This window comes from Oncorhynchus kisutch, linkage group LG22 (assembly GCF_002021735.2).
Source record: "Oncorhynchus kisutch isolate 150728-3 linkage group LG22, Okis_V2, whole genome shotgun sequence".
Classification (NCBI taxonomy): domain Eukaryota; kingdom Metazoa; phylum Chordata; class Actinopteri; order Salmoniformes; family Salmonidae; genus Oncorhynchus; species Oncorhynchus kisutch.
This window is the reverse complement of record NC_034195.2, coordinates 5,905,671-5,930,394: the sequence shown is the minus strand read 5'-3', so window position 1 is coordinate 5,930,394 and position 24,724 is coordinate 5,905,671. Positions and strand designations below refer to the sequence as shown.

Genomic DNA, 24,724 nt, shown 5'->3' with positions numbered 1-24,724 from the left:
ACCTCTTATCGCGGGACTGTGACTATGGAAATCACCTCCCCAGTCAGCATATTGTGTGTATTGACATTTATATTGCAGCTTTACCTAAGGATTGGGGATCAATGAAATGGGGTATCAGTCTAATCAATATCCAATATGTTTTTTTCCTAACATCCTCCTCAGAGAAATCAAACTCCAAAACATCCACGCAGTATTGTTTTTCACTGAGTAGACTGATTCCCCATGCCATTGATCCACAATCCAGTAAAGTACAGTAAAATAAGTATGCCTCCAATGCAATTCTAAAGTATAATAATACAATCAGTGTGATTTCAACAGATTTTTGTCAACTTAACAAATTATTGTCTTTTGTTGATTTTATATAACAACATTCCAACCTCGTTTAGCATTCAATTATGGCATAATTCTACTATTTTTATTCATTTGCATCACTGTCAAATTACATACTTTTATTTTGAAGGCTAACCGCAAAGTCCACCATTGTGGCTAATCCTTATTGTGGCTAGCTTTAAATAGATGGATCCGACCACCATTAATTTAAAAAAAGCAGTGTTATAAATTAGGGTTATTTTAGATGACACCTAGCTTTATAGTTAGCTAGCTAACTAACTATAGCAACTGAGACAGATGTTGTTTTCTATGTTTCTGGGGAAGAACATTGTTTGCATCCATGTGCTCGCTAACTTTTTTTTTTAATGACCAGCACTGTAGGTGTGCGAGACAACTTTACCAGTGACGTGCAGTCATATTCAGGTCCTGACCAAGCTTATTTGACACATCAAATAGTGTTACTTGACACGTCAAATAGTGTTACTTGACACGTCAAATAGTGTTGCTTGACACATCAAATAGTGTTGCTTGACACATCAAATAGTGTTGCTTGACACATCAAATAGTGTTACTTGACACATCAAATAGTGTTACTTGACACATCAAATAGTGTTACTTGACACATCAAATAGTGTTACTTGACACATCAAATAGTGTTACTTGACACGTCAAATAGTGTTACTTGACACATCAAATAGTGTTACTTGACACATCAAATAGTGTTACTTGACACATCAAATAGTGTTACTTGACATGTCAAATAGTGTTGTTTTTTTTTCACACGCAAAGACCCAAACGGCGTTCCATATTGGTGGGATGTCAGTTTCCATGAAGTTGGATGCTTTCATGTTTCTGGGTTAAAGGAAAAGCCAGGGGGATGAATAGAGGAGGGAAACTTGGCAGAACATCCTGCTATTCCAAAGGACTGTAGAAACAAAACAGCAAAGCAGAGAAACAGAGCTGTCTGACGTGGAGGCTACTACAGATGCAGTCCTGAGGATCGAGACGTGTGTGTTTATATTATTCATCATAGTGGCTGGAGGTTGATGGGCATGCTTTAGGCCTACATCATTAACGGACTCATCTTTGCCTTCATGAGTAATGTATAATCATATCAGATTTTCTACACATTTGATTATTCTGTTATCTGAACATATTTACTTACTGGTAGCAATGACATAGGCCACTTACTGTAAATTCTACTGTGTGCCGTTCTTCGTTAGTAGCAGTGCTGCTACTTACAGTGGTTTCCTACTCTAATGTTAAATACTGAAGTAAACCTTCCTGTTTAACTTCCTGCTGTTTTCTCAACCTACTTTATTCTGAATAAAGAAACAGAGAGTTATAACCAACATGGTCATCACCGAGATGATGCTGAGAAGTGAAGGCAATGGTAGCCTCTTAAGTCTCTATCCCGTAGGCGTATTATTCACCTGTCAAGCCCCTGCTTGACAAAGACTCTCTGTTGTTCAAGTATCACAATGAACCAGTCTGCAATGTCAGAGAGGGGTCGTCCTGCCGGGACTAGCAGCTAACGCAGTCTCCTTTCTGCTGTTTCACCTGAGAAAGCATATCAGGAGGGTAAAGGGACACGCCGTCTCTCTGGGAATAGACTGTAATCCTACTTGTCCTTATTCTGCCTGCGTCTGATATCATATGCCTTTGTTCTCGTATTCTATTACGCCCATGTTTTGTATATTCCCCCATGTCCCCATATTCTGTACTCTTACAACGTAAGATATCCAAACTAACTAATGTTAATGTCAATGGCTTAGTCACGATGCAGTGAGTCTCCTTCTCCACAGTCTGTGGGCAGCTAGGCTGAAGTGGGCGAACTCTCGTCAACGGTTCTTCCAGTATGCTCTAGTGAACAGGGTTCTCTTTTGGTACCCCACTGCTCCAACTATAGTAGGCCTACGCGGTAAAACGTCACTGTCCCTCTCATAGTTTGCCTAGACTGGTCCCAGATCTGTTTATGTTGTCTAACCAGCTTCTATGGTAATTGGCAAGACGGAACAAACATATCTGGGACCATACTAACAGTTTGCTTTTTCCTGCTGCTAATAGCAGCATTTGACCAGTTCTGTAGCAGGTCCAATCACCTTTCCTCTCTCAAGCCCCAGGTCCAATCACCTTTCCTCTCTCAAGCCCCAGGTCCAATCACCTTTCATCTCTCACAGACTAATGCTGCAATGCGTCTCACCGTACAACAGTTAGTTTACACTTTACATCCATGCTGGTCGGTTTCCAATTTCTATGTAATGATATAGATGTATATGATGATTTGAATGAGGTTTCACTTTTTTTGCATCATATCAGCCAATTATTCTGTTCCTCTTACTGAGTCAACTGACTGACTCCAACCAATCACAGAGAGTTTGAGCTGTCACTCCAAGTAGCTGTTCAAACGCAAACTTTTTATATTTTGGAAATGAATCAAAAGTATCCATCCTGATTGTGAGTCAAAAGTGTACACTGTCTGTCATGTCAGGCCAAGTTGTCATTCTCATCACCTAGGCCTGTACCTTCTATCCCCTAATGAACTATTTCTACTGTTCTCCTCTTTCTCAGTCCACAATCCAGTAATCACTACCTTGCACGTGGCAAGCATAAATACAAATAATGCTGTGCTGAGCGATTAACTGAAATTAACTGAAATGTTGATTTCGTTTTGTCGTTCTGTTTTTTTTCTTCTGTGAGCTCAATTCGCACATTGCACAGTTTCTCGAGAGATAAATCAGATCCAGCCTGAACTGTGCGATGTAGTAGGGAGGCCAATATTATACATAGTTTAGCGCATAAAACGTAATTCACTACAATGACCATAATCCATTGTGGAGCTACTTGTCTGGTCTGTGTTTCTTTTATGCCTGCTACGGAAGAGGCAGAAGAATCATCAAATCATCAAATCAAATTTTATTTGTCACATACACATGGTTAGCAGATGTTAATGCGAGTGTAGCGAAATGCTTGTGCTTCTAGTTCCGACAATGCAGTAATAACCAACGAGTAATCTAGTTAACAATTCCAAAACTACTACCTTATAGACACAAGTGTAAGGGGATAAAGAATATGTACATAAAGATATATGAATGAGTGATGGTACAGAGCGGCATAGGCAAGATGCAGTAGATGGTATCGAGTACAGTATATACATATGAGATGAGTATGTAAACAAAGTGGCATAGTTTAAAGTGGCTAGTGATACATGTATTACATAAAGATGCAGTAAATGATATAGAGTACTGTATATACGTATACATATGAGATAAATAATGTAGGGTATGTAAACATTATATTAAGTAGCATTGTTTAAAGTGGCTAGTGATATATTTTACATCAATTCCCATCAATTCCCATTACTAAAGTGGCTAGAGTTGAGTCAGTGTGTTGGCAGCAGCCACTCAATGTTAGTGGTGGCTGTTTAACAGTCTGATGGCCTTGAGATAGAAGCTGTTTTTCAGTCTCTCGGTCCCAGCTTTGATGCACCTGTACTGACCTCGCCTTCTGGATGATAGCGGGGTGAACAGGCAGTGGCTCGGGTGGTTGTTGTCCTTGATGATCTTTATGGCCTTCCTGTGACATCGGGTGGTGTAGGTGTCCTGGAGGGCAGGTAGTTTGCCCCCGGTGATGCGTTGTGCAGACCTCACTACCCTCTGGAGAGCCTTACGGTTGTGGGCAGAACAGTTGCCATACCAGGCGGTGATACAGCCCGACAGGATGCTCTCGATTGTGCATCTGTAGAAGTTTGTGAGTGCTTTTGGTGACAAGACGAATTTCTTCAGCCTCCTGAGGTTGAAGAGGCGCTGCTGCGCCTTCTTCACGATGCTGTCTGTGTGGGTGGACCAATTCAGTTTGTCTGTGATGTGTACGCCGAGGAACTTAAAACTTGCTACCCTCTCCACTACTGTTCCATCGATGTGGATAGGGGGGTGTTCCCTCTGCTGTTTCCTGAAGTCCACAATCATCTCCTTAGTTTTGTTGAGTGTGAGGTTATTTTCCTGACACCACACTCCGAGGGCCCTCACCTCCTCCCTGTAGGCCGTCTCGTCGTTGTTGGTAATCAAGTGTACCACTGTTGTGTCGTCCGTAAACTTGATGATTGAGTTGGAGGCGTGCGTGGCCAAGTCAAATCCTATTCAAATGTAATGTACACAACTGAAACATTTTATTAAGGTAAAGTGAACTGAATGGGTAGAAATGCTGACACTTAATTATATCAGATCCGCACAGGAGTGGGTCCTTCCGTGAAAAGAGGGCCTTTTGCATCCCTTTTGATATTTTAATTAGAAATTGTGCAACAATATTGAATTTTAAAAGCCTGGTATATTAAATGTAAAGAAAATCTAACAACTTCATGTTCATCTTCTCCTGCACCACCCCGACATCAACATATGTGAGAATGTTGCATTTCTATGGTTTGTAATAAGAAAAAGATAGAGGAAGATAAGTGTTTCCAATGACATCATCAACCAATTAGTAGACAATTCATTTTTATTCTACAAAACATAAACATTGGCTGATTTAAGATGAAATCGTCCACTCTGTTATGGTCAACCCTGTTACTTTATCTGGCACTAAACAGGCACTTGCTATAGTATTATTTTTATTTAACCTCTTGAGATGGGGAAAATGTGTTTATGAAGTTGGACATGTGCTCTTTATGACAGAATGTTAAAATTAGGTGAAATCCAATGTTTTTTTTTGACCAAATTATACTTCTCAAAAGGCGCCGAATTGGTGGAACGACCTGGATATTCAGCATTAGATTCACTAATTAATCATTTATGATTTATTATGTTTGCTCTCTCTTTACGTCAGTGATTTCATACCAATTATGCCAGCTCACTGCATTGTTTTCAGTGTCTGTGATATTGACCAATAACCTGAAAATCATATGCTTGAAGTCCTTGTGATGATGATTGCCAAACATTTGGATATATTGGCCCAATATGTATATGTTACAAAGCCATGTAATTCTAGCTTAGGTATTATCCAATTCTCAATTCTCTTGCATGAAAATGTCAGTAGCTGTTCTCCACTTCCAACTGCGCACAGACGTCAATTCAACATCTATTCCACGTTGGTTCAACCAGTGTGTGCCCAGTGGGTTTGTTCTGTTCTAAAAAGCTGTACCTGTTAGCTCTGATTTCAAGCCGCAACCAGTAGTAGACATTGGTGACCTACTTCCTGTTCCAACTTTTGTTCTTGCCTTGACTCACTGTGGTGTGTGCTCTCTCTAAGTGTCTGCCCCACATAACAGGCACCACGCAGTACAGAGTACTAAATCTCCCCGACTGAAAAAGGTTTTCACAGATAAACTCTGGATGCTCTCCAGCAGGATGTCTTTGGGGCAGACTGCTCAGACTCTGGCAAGATTCTCAGTAGCCTTTTAAGCTGTTGACCTGTGCCAATGTTGGTTATGTCTACAAGGGTTTGAAAGGAATACTTCAAAGCAAGTGCATGAAAGATGTTGACAAAACACGTCTGGCCTCTCTCTCATGTTGTTCGATTTTTCTGGCCCCTGTAGGGCAAAGGACTCTCCACCACAAGAGTGATGTCCTAGAGACAGTCGTGTTGGTCAACCCATCAGAGGATACAGTTGCTTCAGAGGTGTGTTTCAAGATTTCAAATATATATATATTTTTTCTGGTTTGTTACTATATTTAAACCACCTTTCAAATCATTGTATACATTTTTGTATACATTTTGTCATTATGATTTAAAACCTAATGCATCTCATTTTTTCCCTATAAGAAAACAAACTTTTCTCTCACTGTGCTTTAAATGGAATACAATAATGGCATAACAAAATGTAAATACATTTGATTCATTTCATAGTGTAGCCCATAAAAAGACACACTCTTTGTTCTGTGCTGTTTCCTATAACTGCTCTGTTTTGCTCTCTGCCCCAGATCCAGTCTCTAGTCACAGACTCAGCAGGACACAAACTCCTGGTCCTGAGTGGGCAGAACTCAGACCACGGTGACCTGCTTCTCCAAAGTGGGGTTTTCACCTATAAGAGCTTCTCACAAGTCTTTGCTGATCCTGGGGTAAGATATGACTGTTCAGAACAGTCAAATCCTATTCCAAACAGCCTTTTCTGACACTTTACTGTCGTCTCTAGCACTGGCTCATGAGCTCATGTTTTTCTAATGAAGAGTAGATTACCAATGAAACTACAAATATTTTATATACCCCCCCATGAACTGGAATTGTGGATAAACATGAAAACAATAATGTCATTGTTACACATCAACACTGACCTTGGCTTGTCTCTGTCTGTCATTCTCCTGTAGGTCAGTGATTTGCTGGGCGAAGCAGCCCCCAAGCAGCGGGCCACACTCACTGTGTCCTGCCGATCGGAGGTGGGTTGGAGCTCCCTGGGTCAGCAACAGCACTTACGGGAGTTCCTTGAGTACAGACTGAACACTGAGCCTGTGCTCCCCAAGATGGAGGGAGTCACAGAGTTCACGGAGTACATCTCCGAGACGGTGGATGTGCCTTCTCCCTTTGACCTCCTGGAGCCGCCCACATCTGGAGGCTTCCTGAAACTGTCCAGGCCCTGTTGTTACATCTTCCCTGGGGGGAGGGGCGACTCGGCCCTGTTTGCGGTCAATGGCTTCAACATCCTAGTGGATGGAGGCTCTGAACGTAAATCATGCTTCTGGAAGCTGGTCAGACACTTGGACCGCATCGACTCAATTCTACTCACTCACATTGGTGCAGACAATCTGCCAGGCATCAACGGGCTCCTTCAGAGGAAAATAGCAGAGCAGGAAGAGGAGCAGTCACAAGGCTCAACCACCTACAGTGATTGGATGAAGAACCTGATCTCTCCAGAGCTTGGTGTGATCTTCTTCAATGTACCCGAGAAGCTACGTATGCCAGAATCAAACCTAAAGGTCAAGCGCAGCATCGAGGAGGCCTCCCTCACGTTGCAGTACCTCAACAAACTGGGAATCAAGCCGGAGCCTCTCTGTAGACTGGTCAGCAACACTATTGAGCCTTTCACTCTTTTCCATAAGATGGGGGTGGGCAAGTTAGACATGTATGTTCTGAACCCAGTCAAGGACAGTAAGGAGATGCAGTTTCTCATGCAGAAGTGGGCTGGTAACAGCAAGGCCAAAACAGGCATTGTTCTCCCCAATGGAAAAGAGGGAGAAATATCCGTACCTTACCTGACGTCAGTTACAGCATTAGTCGTGTGGCTTCCTGCCAATCCTGCCGAAAAGATTGTCAGAGTGCTGTTCCCTGGAAACGCACCACAAAACAAAGTCCTGGAGGGACTAGAGAAATTAAAGCACCTTGACTTCTTGCGATACCCAGTAGCCACACAAAAAGACATAGCCTCAGGGGCTCCTCCCTCTGTTGTAAAACAGACCAAGTTAAAGCAAAGGACAGACAGCAAAGAAAGTCTGAAATCATCTCCCAAGACTACAAAACCCCTTCAGAAAGAAGCAGATGATGAGGTATCGGCAGTCACAGAGGCAAAGAGTGACTTTGTAAAGGAGAACAAGATAGAGAAAAAGGAGAAGAAACTGAAAGAGAATGAAAAACCCACAAAAATAATAAAATCCAAGACTGATGCGCCAGAAAAGAAAAAACTATTGAAGGAGAAATCCTTGAGAAAACATTCAAAGGAAAGGGCATCCAAGATGGATGAGAAAAAAGACAAGGAAAAGAAAGAGAAAGTCAAGAAAGTTGACACGGCTAAAAAAGAAGAGAAAAAAGACTCCAAAGTTGACAAGAAAAAAGATGCGTCTAAGTCAGAGTTGAGAAAGATAACAAAACCTGACTTAAAACCCCTCACACCAGAGGTCAGAAGGACCCTGCACAGGGCAAAAGTGTCAAGTAAACCCAAAACCGACAAAAGCAAAGGCAAAGCGGCCAAGGCAGAGCCGGCTGAACCCAAACCGGAGGAACCAGCAGCAGAGAACATTCAACCTGAGCCACTACAGAATGGGGGTATTAAGGGCATATCTGCTTCCTCCACTCCAGAGGATCTTACCAAGGACTTTGAGGAGTTAAAACAAGATGAGGTATCATCAGAGCCACCAGAGAGTGCAGTGGAGACACCAGCAGAGGAAAGCATGGCCGAATCCCCTACCCAGGAGGAGGAGAAAGAACAGGAAACGGTCTCTAAAACTCCACCAGGCACAACGTCTCCTGAGAAGGGAGTAATGGAAGTTGAAACTGAGTCTCAAAGCAAAGAGGACAAATTAACACAAGAGCATAAAGAAGAATTACAAGCAGAGAAAGTGGAACTATGTGAGGATGAGGGAGCTGCAGTTGAAGATGAGGAGGAGGAAGAAAAAGAAGGCCCGATTGCAGAGAGGAAAACATTTCAGGAAGAGGAAGATATGGGGATAGGGGAGGAAGAAGATGATGCAAAAGATGATGTGAAGGATAATGAACTAGACAGGAAACATGAGGTGGAGGAAATGGAGAAAGTTGAAAAGCCCACAGATATGGCGGTAACAAAAGAGGAAAGCAGAAGAGCTTCATCCCAGGAGGAGGAACAGGAAGAAGATGGACATGTTGTTGAAAAGGCTGAGCTGGAAGAGGTAGAAGTTCTAGACATGATAGCAGATGAAGAGGTCAAAATCAAACCTGGAGCGGGAGAGAAAGAGACATTGGCCAAGAATGGGGAAAGCAAAGCAGTTAAACATACTCCTGGAGCTAAAGAGGAGGATGAGGCAGATGAAGAGGGCTACGTGTCAAATGTGGGAGGCGCTACCGTCGACATAGTGTCAACACTGCAAGGAACTGCTGCAGCCGAGCCCTTCATTCAAGACGAAACCATTCCAGGCCACTCTGAAACTGAACAGACCATCTCTGATGAGGAAGTTCACGAAGAGGCTGATGACAGGATACTAAACCTCCAATACGAAGTGGGTGCATATGACATCTCTGTCCCAGATCAGACAGGCTCCTTTGACACCATCCATGGGATGAAGGAGATGCAAGCATTAGCTATGGCTGATGTAACAGCCAAAGGTTTTATTTGTGGACAGGAGCAAGTATCGGTATTCACTAACATCATTGCTGCTCCCTTGGCTGAGGAGGAACATGTTTCCTCAGCCACATCCATCACAGAGTATGATAAATTGTCCTCCTTCCCCACCTCTATTGCAGAGGACCAATCAGTGGCCTCTGTCGCTACACCTCAGACTGAGGAAACAGGCAAAAGCTCTCTGCTTCTTGACACTGTTAATAGCGTTCCCCTGGCAATTCCAACGGAGGCCACACATGGGAAAGAACATTTACACTCTGCTGGGACCATCTCACCAACATCCTCCTTAGAGGAAGACAAGTACATGAAGTCAGTTCCATCCGAAGAGTGCCTGTCAGTTATCTCTGATTTGAAGACCGAGGCTAAGGTCAACAAGACTCATGAGGAAGAGGAAGAAGATCAGGACCAAACTCCGAACATTGACATTTCACTTGGGGAGAGCTATGCCTCCCCTCAAATGCTCCAGGATAGAGATACGGATGTGGAACAGCTCCCTGCTTCTGAGGCTCCTGTCTCCAAACTTGTTCAGGATTTGAAGCAGGATCACCTACCAGTTGAGGAGGTACAACTCTTTAAGTCCAAAGAAGACATCTTAACAGTGGTGCCTTCAAAACCCCTTTCACCCCCACCCTCTTTCTCAAAGCCTTTTAGGTCAGACTCAATTACTTCGGAAGATGAAGAGCGATGCTGCAGTCCAGACGATAGCACTGTGAAAATGGCCTCCCCCACACAATCTTCCCACCCCAGTGCAACCAGCTCTACAACTCACTCTCCTCTTCATCAGTCGCCTGTGGAGGAAAAGACCAAGGACTTCCCAGGACTGGAGCATCAAACACAGGGGGACCTTCATGATTTTGCCACCAACACAGAAGATAAGGATGCAAAGAAAGAACAAGCGGAAAAGGAAGATAAAGTGGATAAGAATAAATTGGATGCTGACGTCAAGAAAGTTGAGTCGGACCTACTACCCTCGGTGGAGAAATCATTTCAAAAAGACTTGCCCATTACAAAAGCGGAAGAAAAACATGGTCTCTCCCCTTCCAAAGGTGAGATGGAACAGGAACCGAAGACAACTCCTCTTACCTCTGAGTCAGTCACAGGCAAAGACGAAGCTTCCATATCAGGAAAGGAATCTCTGACAGTAGACATTTCTAGTGGTAAGGCTATACTCAAACACAGTGACGAGGAAGATGATGACCATCAACAGAAAGAATCCAAAGTGTGCAGTAAGGCTAAATTCCCAAAGGGGAAGGAGAGTAGTTTCTTAGATTATGACGATGGTGAGGATGATGATAACGATAATGTAAAACCCATCAAACAGGACATGAAGGAGAAGGATACAGAAAAAAATGACACACATGAGGCGAAAACTATCAAGGAAGAGAAAGAGGAGAAAGAAAAACAAGACGTGTTTGAAGCTGAAACCATCAAGGAAGAGAAGAAAGAAACAGATAAAATTGGTACAACTGAAGCTACCACTGAAGCTGAGCCCATCAAGGAAGATAAAGATGAGAAAGTGAAGGAAAAATATGACATTCATGAAGCTGAACCCATCAAGGAAGAGAAGAAAGAAACAGAAAATGTTGGTACCACTGAAGCTGAACCCATCAAGGAAGAGAAGAAAGAAACAGATAAAATTGGTACAACTGAAGCTACTACTGAAGCTGAGCCCATCAAGGAAGATAAAGATGAGAAAGTGAAGGAAAAATATGACTTTCATGAAGCTGAACCCATCAAGGAAGAGAAGAAAGAAACAGAAAAGGTTGGTACCACTGAAGCTGAATCCATCAAGGAAGAGAAGAAAGAAACAGATAAAATTGGTACAACTGAAGCTACTACTGAAGCTGAGCCCATCAAGGAAGATAAAGATGAGAAAGTGAAGGAAAAATATGACATTCATGAAGCTGAACCCATCAAGGAAGAGAAGAAAGAAACAGAAAAGGTTGGTACCACTGAAGCTGAACCCATTAAGGAAGAGAAGAAAGAAACAGAAAAGGTTGGTACCACTGAAACTGAACCCATCAAGGAAGAGAAGAAAGAAACAGAAAATGTTGGTACCACTGATGCTGAACCCATCAAGGAAGATAAAGATGGCATTCATGAAGATAAACCCATCAAGGAAGAGAAGAAAGAAACAGAAAAGGTTGGTACCACTGAAACTGAACTAATCAAGAAAGATAAAGATGAGAAAGTGAAGGAAAAAGATGACATTCATGAAGCCAAACGCATCAAGGAAGAGAAGAAAGAAACAGAAAAGGTTGGTACAACTGAGGAAGATGGTACAACCAAGGAAGTTGGTACAACCAAGGAAGAGAAGAAGGAAAAGGACAAAGAGAAAGATGATACTTGTGGGGCTGAGCCCATCAAAGAGGAGGAGAATGAGAAGGAAAAATATCATACCTTTGAGTCTGAACCTACGAAAGAAGAAAAACAGAAAGAAATAGGGAGTATAGTCACTTCTAAAGACGAGCTAAGCTCTTGTAGCTCTACCTCTAAAGTGGAGCCAGCCTCAGACTCCACCACTACAGAAAAAATAGAGCAAGAGAAAGAACCCATGAAAGATGAGAAGGATGACACTTGTAAGACTGATGCCATCAAGGAAGAAAAGATGGCGAGAGAACATCCTCTTCAGTCTGAACCAATGAAAGAAGAGGAAAGAGAAAAAGAGAGAGATACGTTTGACAGTGAACCGACTAAAGGAGAGCACAGAGAGAAAGAAAAGGATGATACATGTATGGTGGAATCCACCACGGGGGGCAAGAGAGAAAAAGACCACAATACATTTTTTGAGATTGAAGTGAGCCAGGAAGAGAGGATAGAGAAAGATGATACTTATGTGGCTGAATTCAGTAAAGAACAGAAGATGGAAAAGGAGCAAGAAAAAGAAGATAGTGATTTCGAAGACATCAACGATGAGGAAAGAGAGGAAGATAGAGATGACAGTTATGAAGCTGAACCCATAAAAGGAGACGAAAGAGCAAAAGAAAGTGAAACAGCTGACACAGTCAACTATGAAATGAGCGTGAAAGAGACAGGAAAATATGGTTCTCATGAGATTGAACCTACTAGAGAGGAGAAATGGGAGAAAGAGAAAAAGGAGGTGCAAGAGAAAGATCTGAAAGAGGCTTTACGACACAGCGTACAGACAGCAATGATAGAAAAGGTAGAGGTGACTTCTGCAACAAAGCTTGAACCTACATTTCAGCTTCAGTACTCAGACGGAGATGAGGAGGAGGAAGAGGAAGAGGAATCCATTTGCATGGGTGGTGCAGGCTCAAGACCTTTATCAGTGGAACCTAGACAATCAGAACACGAGATCATCTCTCAAGACCTGCTCTCTACTCAGTCATCAGAGAATGTGCTTAGTAACCAGACGAAGGACAGCCACTCTGAACAGACCACTGGGCTTGTGTCTACATTACCAAAATGGGAGACCTCTCCTGATAAAGACCTCAAAGAGCAGCATAAAGAGCGACAACATAGACTCTCCCCTGAACTAGAAAAGGACATCAAGACAACTGAGACCACATCAGCAACCCATCCCAGTCAAGAGTCCACCATTGGTTTCCCTACCTTGAAACCAGTCTCTGCTATGCCTACCACCAAATTAGAGCCAGCCTCTGACTCCACCACTACAGACAAACAGTCTATAGGTTCAACGCTATTAAGCACTGACAGCAAGGCCAGTGTGACGGTATCCACCCAGCATGAAACACTGCTGCTATCTATGACAACAAGCAAAGAAGCATTTAATACGGATGAAAAGACAAAGCATGTTTCTCCAAAAGAAGATGAGAAACCAGGCAAGGAAGCTGAGATGGAAATTGAAAAAGAGCGGGGAGTTGCTTCCCCAGAGCATACACAACCTTGTTCATATTTTGTCTTGGATAAAGATTCTGAGAAGGTTCCTGAGAAAGTGAGCCACGTCGATGCCACAAAAGCAGACAGTGCCTCTGAAAAATTGAAAGGCTTTGACAAAATAACAGCGGAGACTGTCAGTGTGAGATTGCAAGAGGACCGGGGCTTTGATGTGTCTAAGTATGAACCCTATGAAAAGCCCATTTCAAAAGAAAAGGAATCAGACTATAAAGAAGACCGTGAGGTATCTAGAGAGTTTGATCGGTCAACACAAATTGGCATTGATGATAATAGGAACGTTAGCCAGGCAGATGCTGGTGCAGCTGCATTCTACTCAGAGGACGAGGAGAAAGAGGAACCGCTGTCATTCAGCAGAGTTGATTACACCCCTCCACCTTTCCCCAAGAGCGAGAGAAGTCTCCATTGCAGCTCAAGTGCCTTCACTGAACACGATGACAAAGAGAAAGGTCAAGAGGAAGTGAGTGATAAGAAGGAGGGGCAATCTACACCACACGTGGAAAACAGCTTTATGTATATAGAGACGCAAGACAACAAGACCACCCCAGCAGCAGAGCAATACTCATTTGCTTTCAGTCTCAAAGAAGATAAACCTGAAAAAGTTGAGAAGGATGAAATGAAGGACAAGACTGGAGCATCTCCCGGTGTAGAGGAGTATATACCAGTCCAGTCAGGCAGAAAGGAAACAGCCTCTTCCTCATGGAGTCAATCCAACACCGATGCCCAAGCCTCAGCTACAGCCATGCCCTTTGAAGACGTCCCTGAGAAGCAGACCACAGAGAAAGATAAGGAAAAAGATGAGCCAGTGAAAGACTATATGGATTCATCTAACAGTGTGAGAGGGGACTCTCCCTGTGGTCGCTACTCACCAACGGAAAAAGACATGTTACCTCATCAAGCTTTGCCTAAGGAAAAGGACAATCAGGCCACTGCTGCCTCCTTGGCCAGATATTCAGGACAGCTCCTAGACGATAATGTTCTTGCATCTGAGTGCACTCAAATTGGAAGCACTATCACCAGTAAATCTACAATGGGCTATTCTGAGAGAGAAGGCACTCCGGACAGTGTAGATAAGAGGCTACTGGTGGTGGGAGAGGATTATGCTAATGAGGAAGATGATGCAGAAGAAGAAGCCAGTGATCTAGATGTGGAGAAGGGAGCGAGAGAGCAGTCTGAAAAAGAAATATGTAAATCTATATTGGATGATACCACTACTTCTAAACGTCCTGTGACAAAGGAAGAGGATAAGAAGACCCTCTCACCCGAACCTGAACCCAGCCTCCTCAAAAAGGAGGAGCCTTCCCATTCAATGGCCACAAGCAGCCCTCCACCAGCAGATACTGCAGATTCCCTTTTGAAGAATGTAGTTGGGGCCTCGCCACTCCAGTCTGGCAGTTCCACTGCAATAGAACAAACAGGATCTGAAGGATATCCTTCTGAATCCTCAGAGTATTCTGAGGACAGCCAACTGGGGTTAAAGGAGGAGAGGTTTGACAGTCCTAACCCCTCTTTGCCCACCAAGTCCAGTGAAGATAAACATTACAGTCAGGGAGACATTGAAGCTGACAGGCAGAGAACCCCAGATACCACTAGTAGAAAACCTGAGGAAGATCCTTCGTGTTACCTCTCATCTGCCTCAGCTTTTCTATCAACCAGCCACCAGTTGGGGGAGGAGTTAGAGACCCCCGTCAGAATGTCTAGTGACCCCTACAGGACCGATTCTGAGGGTGCTTCCTTTGAGTATTCTTTATTCAAAGATGAAGACTCCTCAGCCATGCACTCAACCACAGGGGTCATGTTTAAGGATGAGTACCTAGAGGCATCTGAAAAGCTTACGTCAACAACCTCAGCTACATTCAGTCTGACAAAAGTCTTTCCAGTCTTAGCTACTCCAGCCGAAGACATTACAGAACAAGACTCATCATCAAGCCCTGAGATGGACAAGGGTCAAACCTCAGATAACTTTCATAAACTTGAGGGCATTGTTGAAACCAAAACCATAACGTCTGCTGGAGCTTCAGAACCACCATGTTCCCAGCTGTCCAAACCCGCTGAAACCATATCCACTTCAAGGGCATTCTTTGAGGTTTCCCCATTGCAAAGAGCTGATTCTTCTGACAGAGAATCCCAGGGTTCAGCGGTCAGCAAAGAGTCCTACACTTGCAAAAGGGAGGACAGTACTCTTCCATGCCGCATTGAATGCCAGAAATTTGCAGTGACAGAACAAGAAGAACGCATGCTGTCCATGGCTGAGACATACATGGTCACTATTAACTCCAGTACAACCACAACAGTGTCCCAATCTGATGGGGTGACAAAACCACAGCAGTCAACTGAAGCCTCTTCCAACGGGGCTACTGAGGTTAGCACAAGTCCCCAAGAAGTCCTCAGTGGAGCTAGCAAAGCCTCTTGTGTCACAACAGCAGACCTGCCTAAAACAGAACAGAAAAAGGAGGAAAAAGAGACAAAGGATGAGAAAGACAAGATGGCAATGAAAGAGGAAGAAATGAAGGAGATCAAGGTAGAGACCATAAAGGAGGACACCAAAATGCCAGAGCAGAAGGATAAGGAGGAGACAAAACAGATGGACGAGAAGAAAGAGGTGGCTGGAGAGAAGGAAAAGGTAGAGGAGAAAGTAGAGGAAAATAAGTTGGAGGAGAAAGACGGGAAGGCAGAGGAGAAGAAAGACAAGACTGTTGAGAAGGAGAGTGAGAAAGAGATGGAGAGGAAGGAGGGAGAGAAAGAGAAGGTAGAGGATAAAAAAGAGAAGATTGTCGAAAGGAGGAGGAGTAGCTTATCTGACTGGGAACTCCTACAAGGGCCGGGCGCATGCCCAAGTGCCCCTCCTCCAGGCTATGAAGACGAGGAGGAAGAAGCGTATGAAATGGAAGAAGCAGAGGAAGAGTATGTTCAAAAAGAATGTGTATCCACAGGCGAGCCCACCCCTTTGTCCACAGCAGAACATGCCCACCATACAAAGGCATCTGCAAAAGCAGATGGAGAATCCAGTTGCCCCACTGACTTGCATATGGAGGCTACCTCCACCTCCCCCCCTGGCTATTCCTCGTGTGAATTCAAACACCGCAAAGGGGAGATCTCCCCATCCTTCATTAACCCCAGTCCACACGCCCTCTCCAGCGATGATGGCGAAGAGGACAAAGGGAGTGACCACTCTCCGGAGGGGGATGAAGATGACCGGGAGCAACACTCGGTCAAGAGGTATCACAAGCAGAAGCGACAGCACATTCAAAGTGGAGCTGCTGGAGCTGGAGCGGGATCGCACCCAGTTTCCATGCCTCCTGGTGGCATGGCAACTGGACATGGGATAGTGCTAGCTGGAGAGGAGACGCCCCCCACATCAGCAAGTGACTCGTTGGCGTCCCAGTCGGACTCTGACGTACCTCCCGAGACCGAGGAGTGCCCGTCGATAACCGCAGAGGGGAACCTGGACTCTGACGAAGATGCAGAACACCTGCCGGTGGATAAACTATCTGCCTCCGCCACAGGAGGGGGCACTCAACCCCCTTCCCCCAGATCAGCTGCGAAGGCCCATGACCCCCCACCTGCCCCCATGAAGGATCCGCTCCCCCACCTGCCTCACCCTGATGTGTGCATGGTGGACCCAGAGGCCCTCCCTGACAACCAGAGCAGCACAGAGAAAATGCTCAAGAAGGACCACAAGACCACCAAGATCCTGCGGAAGGGCCTGGGCAAGCCTAAGTCTGCGTCCCCAGCCCGGAAGGGGAAGAGGTCTACCACCCCTGCGAAGGATTCCTCGCCTCGTTCGGTCTCTCTGAGGAGGAGGGACACGGAAAGGAGCTCTAGGCTGACATGGATGTCCGAGGGTCAGGGATCCAAGGTGGACCTACACGCTCCAGGGAAAGGCCTTGTGAATGGCGTCAAGAGCAATTTGGGTAGGTAAAAATAAAGTATGATGATACAACTCAATATTTAGATATGATGATGTGATTCCATATTCAGTAGTGGACACTTTCACGCCTGTAAAAAGTTAAGGAAACTTTAAAAACGTAATTTACGTTCAAAGATTCCCCAGGACTTTATGACACACAATTCCCCATTCTAATTTACCCTTGATTTACATAGACATATAAGTCTGACATATAAGTCTGAACCCCCCCCCAATCAAGCAGAGGAAAAGTCATTAGTCATTCTCAGGTCATTAGAGACTTATACAATTTTACATTATGGTCCTCCTCCTCCAGGTACCAACTCCCAGAAATCTAGTTCAGCTGTCCCCCCTGGTCCTCCAATCTATGTGGACCTGGCCTACGTGCCCAACCACTGCAGTGCTAAGAACGTGGACCAGGAGTTCTTCAAGCGGGTACGTGCTGCGTACTACGTGGTGAGCGGCAACGACCCAGCTGGTGGAGAGCCTAGTCGTGGAGTCCTGGATTCCCTGCTCGAGGGAAAGGCCGCGTGGGGCTCCAATCTACAGGTGCTTACTCTCATTCTCTTCGTCTGCATACATGCAGTCTCTGCTGTTATGTACAATGTTGATAGACTTTTTTTCCACATTGTAACATATTTTGTTAAACTTTTCTCCACATTGTTAATTCATTTTGTTTGGACTTTTCTCCACATGTCCATTAGCCTGTGTTTTCTCGCTGCGGAGGCATTCTGCACCACTGCTAATCTCAGGATCCACCGGGATATATTCAGAATCATTGATCTGAATCACTTGTAAAATAGAAAATTACACACTTGGTATTGCCAACAGATGCTTGACAATGTTTGCCAGACACTGAGACTGACATACAGTCATTATTTATGAGCAGTCAGATTGTAACATTCACGATGTAACTGTCAATGTTGTTCTACAGTAATTTGCATTCCGGCAGAATAATGACAATGATGTAATTAACATTTTCTGTTGAGTATCGCAAAATACTCCCAGTGGGCAAAGCTGGTTGCAATCAGAGCAATGTATTTAGAGAGTTGGGCCAATGCGGTTTCTGCATTATGACGCAATTACATGACACTTCAACATTCTATGGCAGCCATATTAGCTCCCCATTAACATTACATGGTGAATATTTAAACAGTGCTATGCAGTTGAACATTTAGAATTAGAACAATACTCAAAATTCTAAAAGTTGGCCCAACTCTCTAAGGGCGCGTTTGTAAATTCACTCTGGCTATCTACTCTGATTTCCGAGCACTCTCGTCTGAGTGTGAATAACTGATGAATTTACAAACGCTCAACACCCATTGAATATGGCCGGTGTCAGTAAACGGCAAAAAAGCGGGATTAAATTGTTGTCAGCAGCAGCCAGTTATAGTCACCAAACGCTCCGGATGTCATGAAAACAGCCTAACCAGCTCTTCTCGGGCGATTTAAAATGGTTAGAGTGAGGTGTTCTCTTATTTGTGTCCGGAAGAAGCTAAGAAGCTAGCAAATGCTAGCCAGTTAGCTTGGGTACTTGACTGCCGTTGTGAGGTCAGAACGCTCGGATCAACCCTACTCCCCGGCCAGAGTGTTCAGTATGCGCTGACAACGCTCTGAATTTATGAATGCCCAGAGCGCACTCTGGCACTCCAGATTGAATTTACGAACACACGCTAAATATATGGCTCTGGTTGCAATGACATCAGTATGGCATCTTTTGTCCGGTTGTATACTGGTTTTAATACAACATTTTGAAAAACATGAATTAGCATCTGGCAAAACATTATCTGGTTGTAATCTGACCAGATAACATCTAGAATATGACGTCTTGGGATTGCCAGGAAAATTATCCTGGTTGGTCATAATCTGCTTATATGAAATATTCTTGAACAGAAGAAAACTGTTAAGAACAAGACATAACATTATGCTGCCTAATTTTACCGTCTGGGCTGATTGGTTGATTAATGTATTGATGCACAGTATTGGTAGTTTTGACTCATACATGTCCTCCTCTCTACTCTAGGTGACTCTGATCCCTACTCATGACACGGAGGTGACGCGGGACTGGTACCAACAGACACATGAAAAACAGCAGGACCTGAACATTATGGTCCTGGCCAGCAGCAGCACAGTGGTCATGCAGGACGAGTCTTTCCCTGCCTGCAAGATTGAGTTCTAAGTTCTGCGCCGCTTGCTATTTTACCCTCCTCCCCTCATCACTCCATATTTGGCAGGTAGAGCGAGGTCCTTTGCTACTCTCTATCCTCCCAAAGCCTTCTCTTCTGTCAGCTCTACATGTTGCTCTCTCATGGTGTAAGACTTCATTGCATTTGCTGTAGTCTTCGGTTGGTGTACTGGCTTCCAACTGGTCAATGTCACCTGAGAACAGCCACCACTCAGGCAGAAACATTGATATAGGGTCCGTGGTAGCTGTAAAAAGGTGTGAGGTGCATTCATTTCTAGCACGCTTTCGGTTTAAACAACATACTCGCACGATAAAACCACCTCTTTATTTGATCTTAATTCATTTTGCTTTTCACAAATAACCTCCCCAAACACACACATTTTGTGATCATCTGTGAAGAGGGTAATTCTCAATATTTATTTCCAAGCTTCAAACCCAAATCCACATCTAAATGGACAACACTTTCCAACCAAAAGAGCCATCTTAACAATGTCAACTCCCAGTCAATGAAGACGGTGCACAGTTGTGCAGTCTTACTGATCGTCTTGAACTCAGAGAAATACCCAACAATATGAAATACAATTTAAAAATTGCACATCCAGGAGGGCCAAAGTAAGTGCCAAAACACTTTTGAGGTGTTTAACACTCTCCGAAATAAGTCCAAAGCCTTTAAGAGGTGAACAGTTAGTTGATCTCAATTGTACGCAGACTACGCACAATGTTGTATGATGGTAGTATTTTTGTAAGTATCTTAAGTTGAGGCTTTGTTTTTCGATATGAGATATTATTCCTGTTTGGGGATATTACGTAAGATGCAGCTTTCTATTCTATAGCGTTTGGCTTTCTCAGTACTCTTAACTACGTCAACTGATGTTCCAACAAAAAAAATGACTATACCACATTGCTTGTTGTGAAGCTTTAGGAGGCGCCTGAAGGTGCCACTTTTATTGAAAGAACTAGCTTTTATGGGTTATTTCCCTCAGTGGCTGAAGTATGATGCTTGCATTTAGCTCAGACTCCTTCCTTGAAGAGGTAGAGGGTCCTTGACTATGTGTCTAGTCCTTGTAGTCTCCAAGTATGGAGTACAAACGTGTTCTGATACCTAAACGTTTGGCTGAAGTGAACGTTATACTGTAGGTGCCGGGCAATGGGATGGCATTTCTATATTCGCCATATTTCTGCTGGGCGTAATGGTTCTTTCTAAATATCTGAAGTCCTTATCGTCGTCTTTTGTCGGTTGCATTAGATGAATACTCAATTCAAAACATACAGTATAAACATTCTATATTGATATAGGGAGAGATTGTATTAGAGGTATGCTATTTTGTGATAACACAGCAGAGGAGGATGTTAAATGCAGTTTCCGTGTACATTTTGACGTATTATTTACTTATTTATATTGTACTTGTCTGTATGAAACGATTGGATGAAGCGATGGAAACTGCAGTGGCCTTCCGTGGAGAATGTAGCAATAGAGTCTATTCAGTCCTTGTGAGACCGGGTTGTGTGGAGGTTGTGTGGGTGTTATTTTGCAAAAATGACTGCGGTGGTAGGCGGTCGCTCTCATGTGCCTTCTGGTTGCGGTATATTGGGCAAGAGAGAAGGATTAGAGAGGAGTATGATGAGGGCTTCCTCTTTCCTACTATCCATTGTGGAGCGGTGAACTTGGATCCAGGGATAAGTCGAGAAACCGTGGAGAAAATGCCACACGGACAAATCGATAGTCGTTGTCCAGGGATATCTAGTTAGCCTAATATCCATATGGATGGATGCTGTATACGCACAAGGTTGGTAGGTGAAAAGCTAATTAGCCAGCTTAGCCAGCACATTTAGATTCAGTTACTGATATGCTGGTCAGCATTTGTCCCCTATCTTAAAGTGTCACCCAGCAAATGTATCAAACAATAACATGATCAAAGAGCAAGGTATTGCACCAAGCAAGAATGCACTTTTCCAGAGGGGGGTTTAGGAGTCGGGCTGCGGTTCTTGTTGAGAGAAGCACCGAAAATATACAATTATCATTCTTTACCATAATGTGAACTATGGTAGCGTTTGATTTTAGGACAAGTACCTAGCGAAAGTACTCCATACTGTATGTAAATAAATAAATAAGACTTGTTCTTCAGAATGATTTCTTAATTGAAGAGGTAAAAAAATAAATAATAATAACACAGGTAGCTATTTATTAGGTTAAAAAAAAAACGGACTTTTCAACCCTAAGAAAAATATTTATCAGACGAGCATGAATGTGATGTTGTTGATTGTAGTGGGTAGTGATGTGGCAATGTGTACCACAGTCAAGTAGCATTAAGTTGTGTGTTGAAGTATGTGCATGAGTGGTACACACGGAGACAGGGTTGGGTTTTGAAGATGCATCATAGTGTTGTTGTTTTTTTAATGTCGAGTTAGCCAGTGCGGGGTGTATTTTTGTTGGTTAATCAGGAGGTGGAGCTTCTTAAAATTGTCGCACTGTTCATTGGAGCTCATTACAAATCTGATTCACATTAAATTCCATAGAGTTTAGTCACTTTTTGACTGATGTTATATTGTTTTCTTACATTTTGGTAGTTGTATTTATCAAATTAATTTACAGTTATGTATACATGATCAGTATTAGATTTCTTTATTTTTAAAAATTGTTTTTCAATATCAGTTACAGTACATGTAGGACTAACACAATTATGAATGTCTCTTTTGTTTACATTTCTTAGATTGTATTTTCAAAAAGATTACTGAACATTTATTTTATAATAGGCGTCTGATTGTCATAGATTTTTTTTTTTATGTAATGTGTTTCTTATTAGAACTGCTGCGTTGTGTGTTTGGGGCTCCTAAATTGAGGTCAGAGAGAGTGGACTGAGTGGGGCAGACTGGTATTGCTGGAGATACTGTCTCTGACTCATAGTCTGCTGCAGAATCCAAGACTGCAGACAGACAAGACATCAACCTGCAAGGGCAACACTCTCTCCCTCTATCGGACTCAGAACCTAAACAGTCTCCTCTTATAGGCTGAAACCATTAACCCACAGTCTGCAGCGATCTTGCGCTACCCTGGGAAGGATGCCATCCTTGTCCTTTTGTTGAACTTACTCAAATATGCTTGAAAATACTGTATTGTAAGCTGATATAACAGTATGCAGGAGAGCCTCCCCCCAGGTCTGTTCTTAGACCGGCAGCAGAGCTAGCCAGACTCGCTCCGAGTGAATGTTTCCTTTTAGTATCATTAAAATACTCAATGTGTAAGCTACAGATTTATTATGCACTGCGATAGCGTTGATATGCATGTCATGTTGAATACTGTTTAGAGTCACCTAGGTTAGAGAGAGGGAGGGCATGTATGAATCAAATGTATCAATACATTGATCAAGCAATCAGCCCAGCCGGTCAGAAGAAGCTAGCAATGCTAACTTTAGCTAGCAAAAAATGTCAGTGCTCTCCCCTCAATCCTAACTTCGCTATAGTTATACTGCATCCGAAGTCAATCTGGCGACATCACAATGACGACAAAAAGCTTGTCCTACTCCTTTTGAAATGTCATCGTGTTTTCAAGCCACAGTAATGCATTTAAGATTAAATCTTCATCAGTATCCGTTGAGACTGCATTGAGTAGAATTCTCAGCTGGGCATCAGTCCTAAAAACGTACGTTCAAAACAATACGGTGACGAAACGTGCAACCCATGGATTTTTTTAAATTGACATTTTATTGGACCTTTATTTAACCAGGCAAGTCAGTTAAGAACAAATTCTTATTTTCAATGACGGCCTAGGAACAGTGGGTTAACTGCCTGTTCAGGGGCAGAATGACAGATTTGTATCTTGTCAGCCCGGGGATTTGAACTTGCAACCTTTCGGTTACTAGTCCAACGCTCTTACTAGGCTACCCTGCTGTCCCGGCATTGAATACTCAATGCTGCTGGATAAAAAAAAAAACGAACAAACATACAATTGTACACAAATATATGCGAAATCAGTGGAGGATAGCCGAAGGAAGTGATGGACTACTGTATTCGGATAGAATTTCTAGAACAAAAGTTGAACTCAAAATGGATATCTCGTTTTTATCCATATTGCAGTGGCTGTTGTTTAATTTTCAGTTATGTCCAAGAGGAAAAAAACTGCGATTCCCCAACAACACAAACAGTTGGTGTCCAATACGTACAGAAACACACTTACAATAACGCAGAAAAAGTACCAACAACAGCTTTTTCCTTTCCTGAATATGACTTGAAAACATAGAAACAAAAACAATTAAAAGTGAAATGAATGATACATGTACATTCATGTGCGGTACACAAATATGTATTTACACCTTAAAAAAAAATCTAAATAGACATGTTATGAAACATATGATCCTACTTGTTATACGTTCACATAGAGGATTTTAATCAAGTGTATCAAAATCCTAGGCACAAAGAAACAGTCAATGCTGACTACTGTAAAGTACAGATGAAAAACAACTAATATATTTCAGTTCCATCTCTCTCATTACGAAACAATTAAGTCATTTGAACACAAGTTCTCTGTCATTCTCCCATCTCATCTCTCTGCATGTGAACTATTTAGTTATTATCCTGAATGTAATAATTGATTAACGTGGAAATAAATCAAGACATGCTCTCTTAAAACCGTATATTTGAAACAGGCGATTGTTTAACTGGTATTGGGATGGCATATACTATTACTGGGCTGTGCTTTACTGTTTTTCCCTAAGATGTTGTTGTTATAAGAAAAACGCTGTACTACTGCAGCTGTATTAATCATAGGTCTGTTACTATCTTCAGTGCAATATTCTCTCTCTCTCTCTCTCTCTCTCTCTCTCTCTCTCTTTAAATCTAAAATGCAAAAAACTAGAACTACCGCAGATTCATTGTAAAAGGGAAACAGCCTGGTGATGACAAATAAAAATACATTTATTGAAATCAGACCATGAGCCTCTGTGGTTGTTTTGGGATCTTTGTCAAATAAAAATACATTTATTGAAATCAGACCATGAGCCTCTGTGGTTGTTTTGGGATCTTTGTCAAATAAAAATACATTTATTGAAATCAGACCATGAGCCTCTGTGGTTGTTTTGGGATCTTTGTCAAATAAAAATACATTTATTGAAATCAGACCATGAGCCTCTGTGGTTGTTTTGGGATCTTTGTCTCTTCTGTGAGTCAGTGTTGTGTCTCGTTGTGACTCCCATGTAAATGAGGGGGAGGAGGAAGGGTTGGCATATGCAGACTAAACCGAACACATGGGGAAAGATGTATTAGTTCCAATGTAGCCAAAAGGAGAAATGAATCAAATAACTGAAAATGTAATGTATTATACTCTGAAGCTGTCCTAAAATGGACACCATACAAAAAGTTATATTTGTCGCTCCAAGTTATCTGAGGATTTTTCCAAGTGATTTTAAATGTGGAA

The 24,724-nt window shown here is 42.9% G+C and overlaps 1 protein-coding gene across 2 annotated transcripts in view; it reads left to right on the top strand.

Moving 5' to 3' along the window:
• Positions 1–24,463, top strand: part of LOC109866919 (microtubule-associated protein 1B) — a 66,327-nt gene extending 41,864 nt beyond the window's left edge. Inside the window, exons 3-7 of one of the 2 annotated variants that reach the window (XM_020455829.2) lie at positions 5,861–5,943; positions 6,246–6,383; positions 6,630–17,136; positions 17,446–17,678; positions 19,153–24,463. In XM_020455829.2, the coding sequence (XP_020311418.1) occupies positions 5,861–5,943; positions 6,246–6,383; positions 6,630–17,136; positions 17,446–17,678; positions 19,153–19,308 (11,117 nt within the window). In that variant the 3' untranslated portion in view covers positions 19,309–24,463. The remainder of the gene's footprint in view (positions 1–5,860; positions 5,944–6,245; positions 6,384–6,629; positions 17,137–17,445; positions 17,679–19,152) is intronic. The other variant, XM_031801496.1, reaches the window with a different exon arrangement.
• The last annotated feature ends 261 nt before the right edge of the window (positions 24,464–24,724 follow it).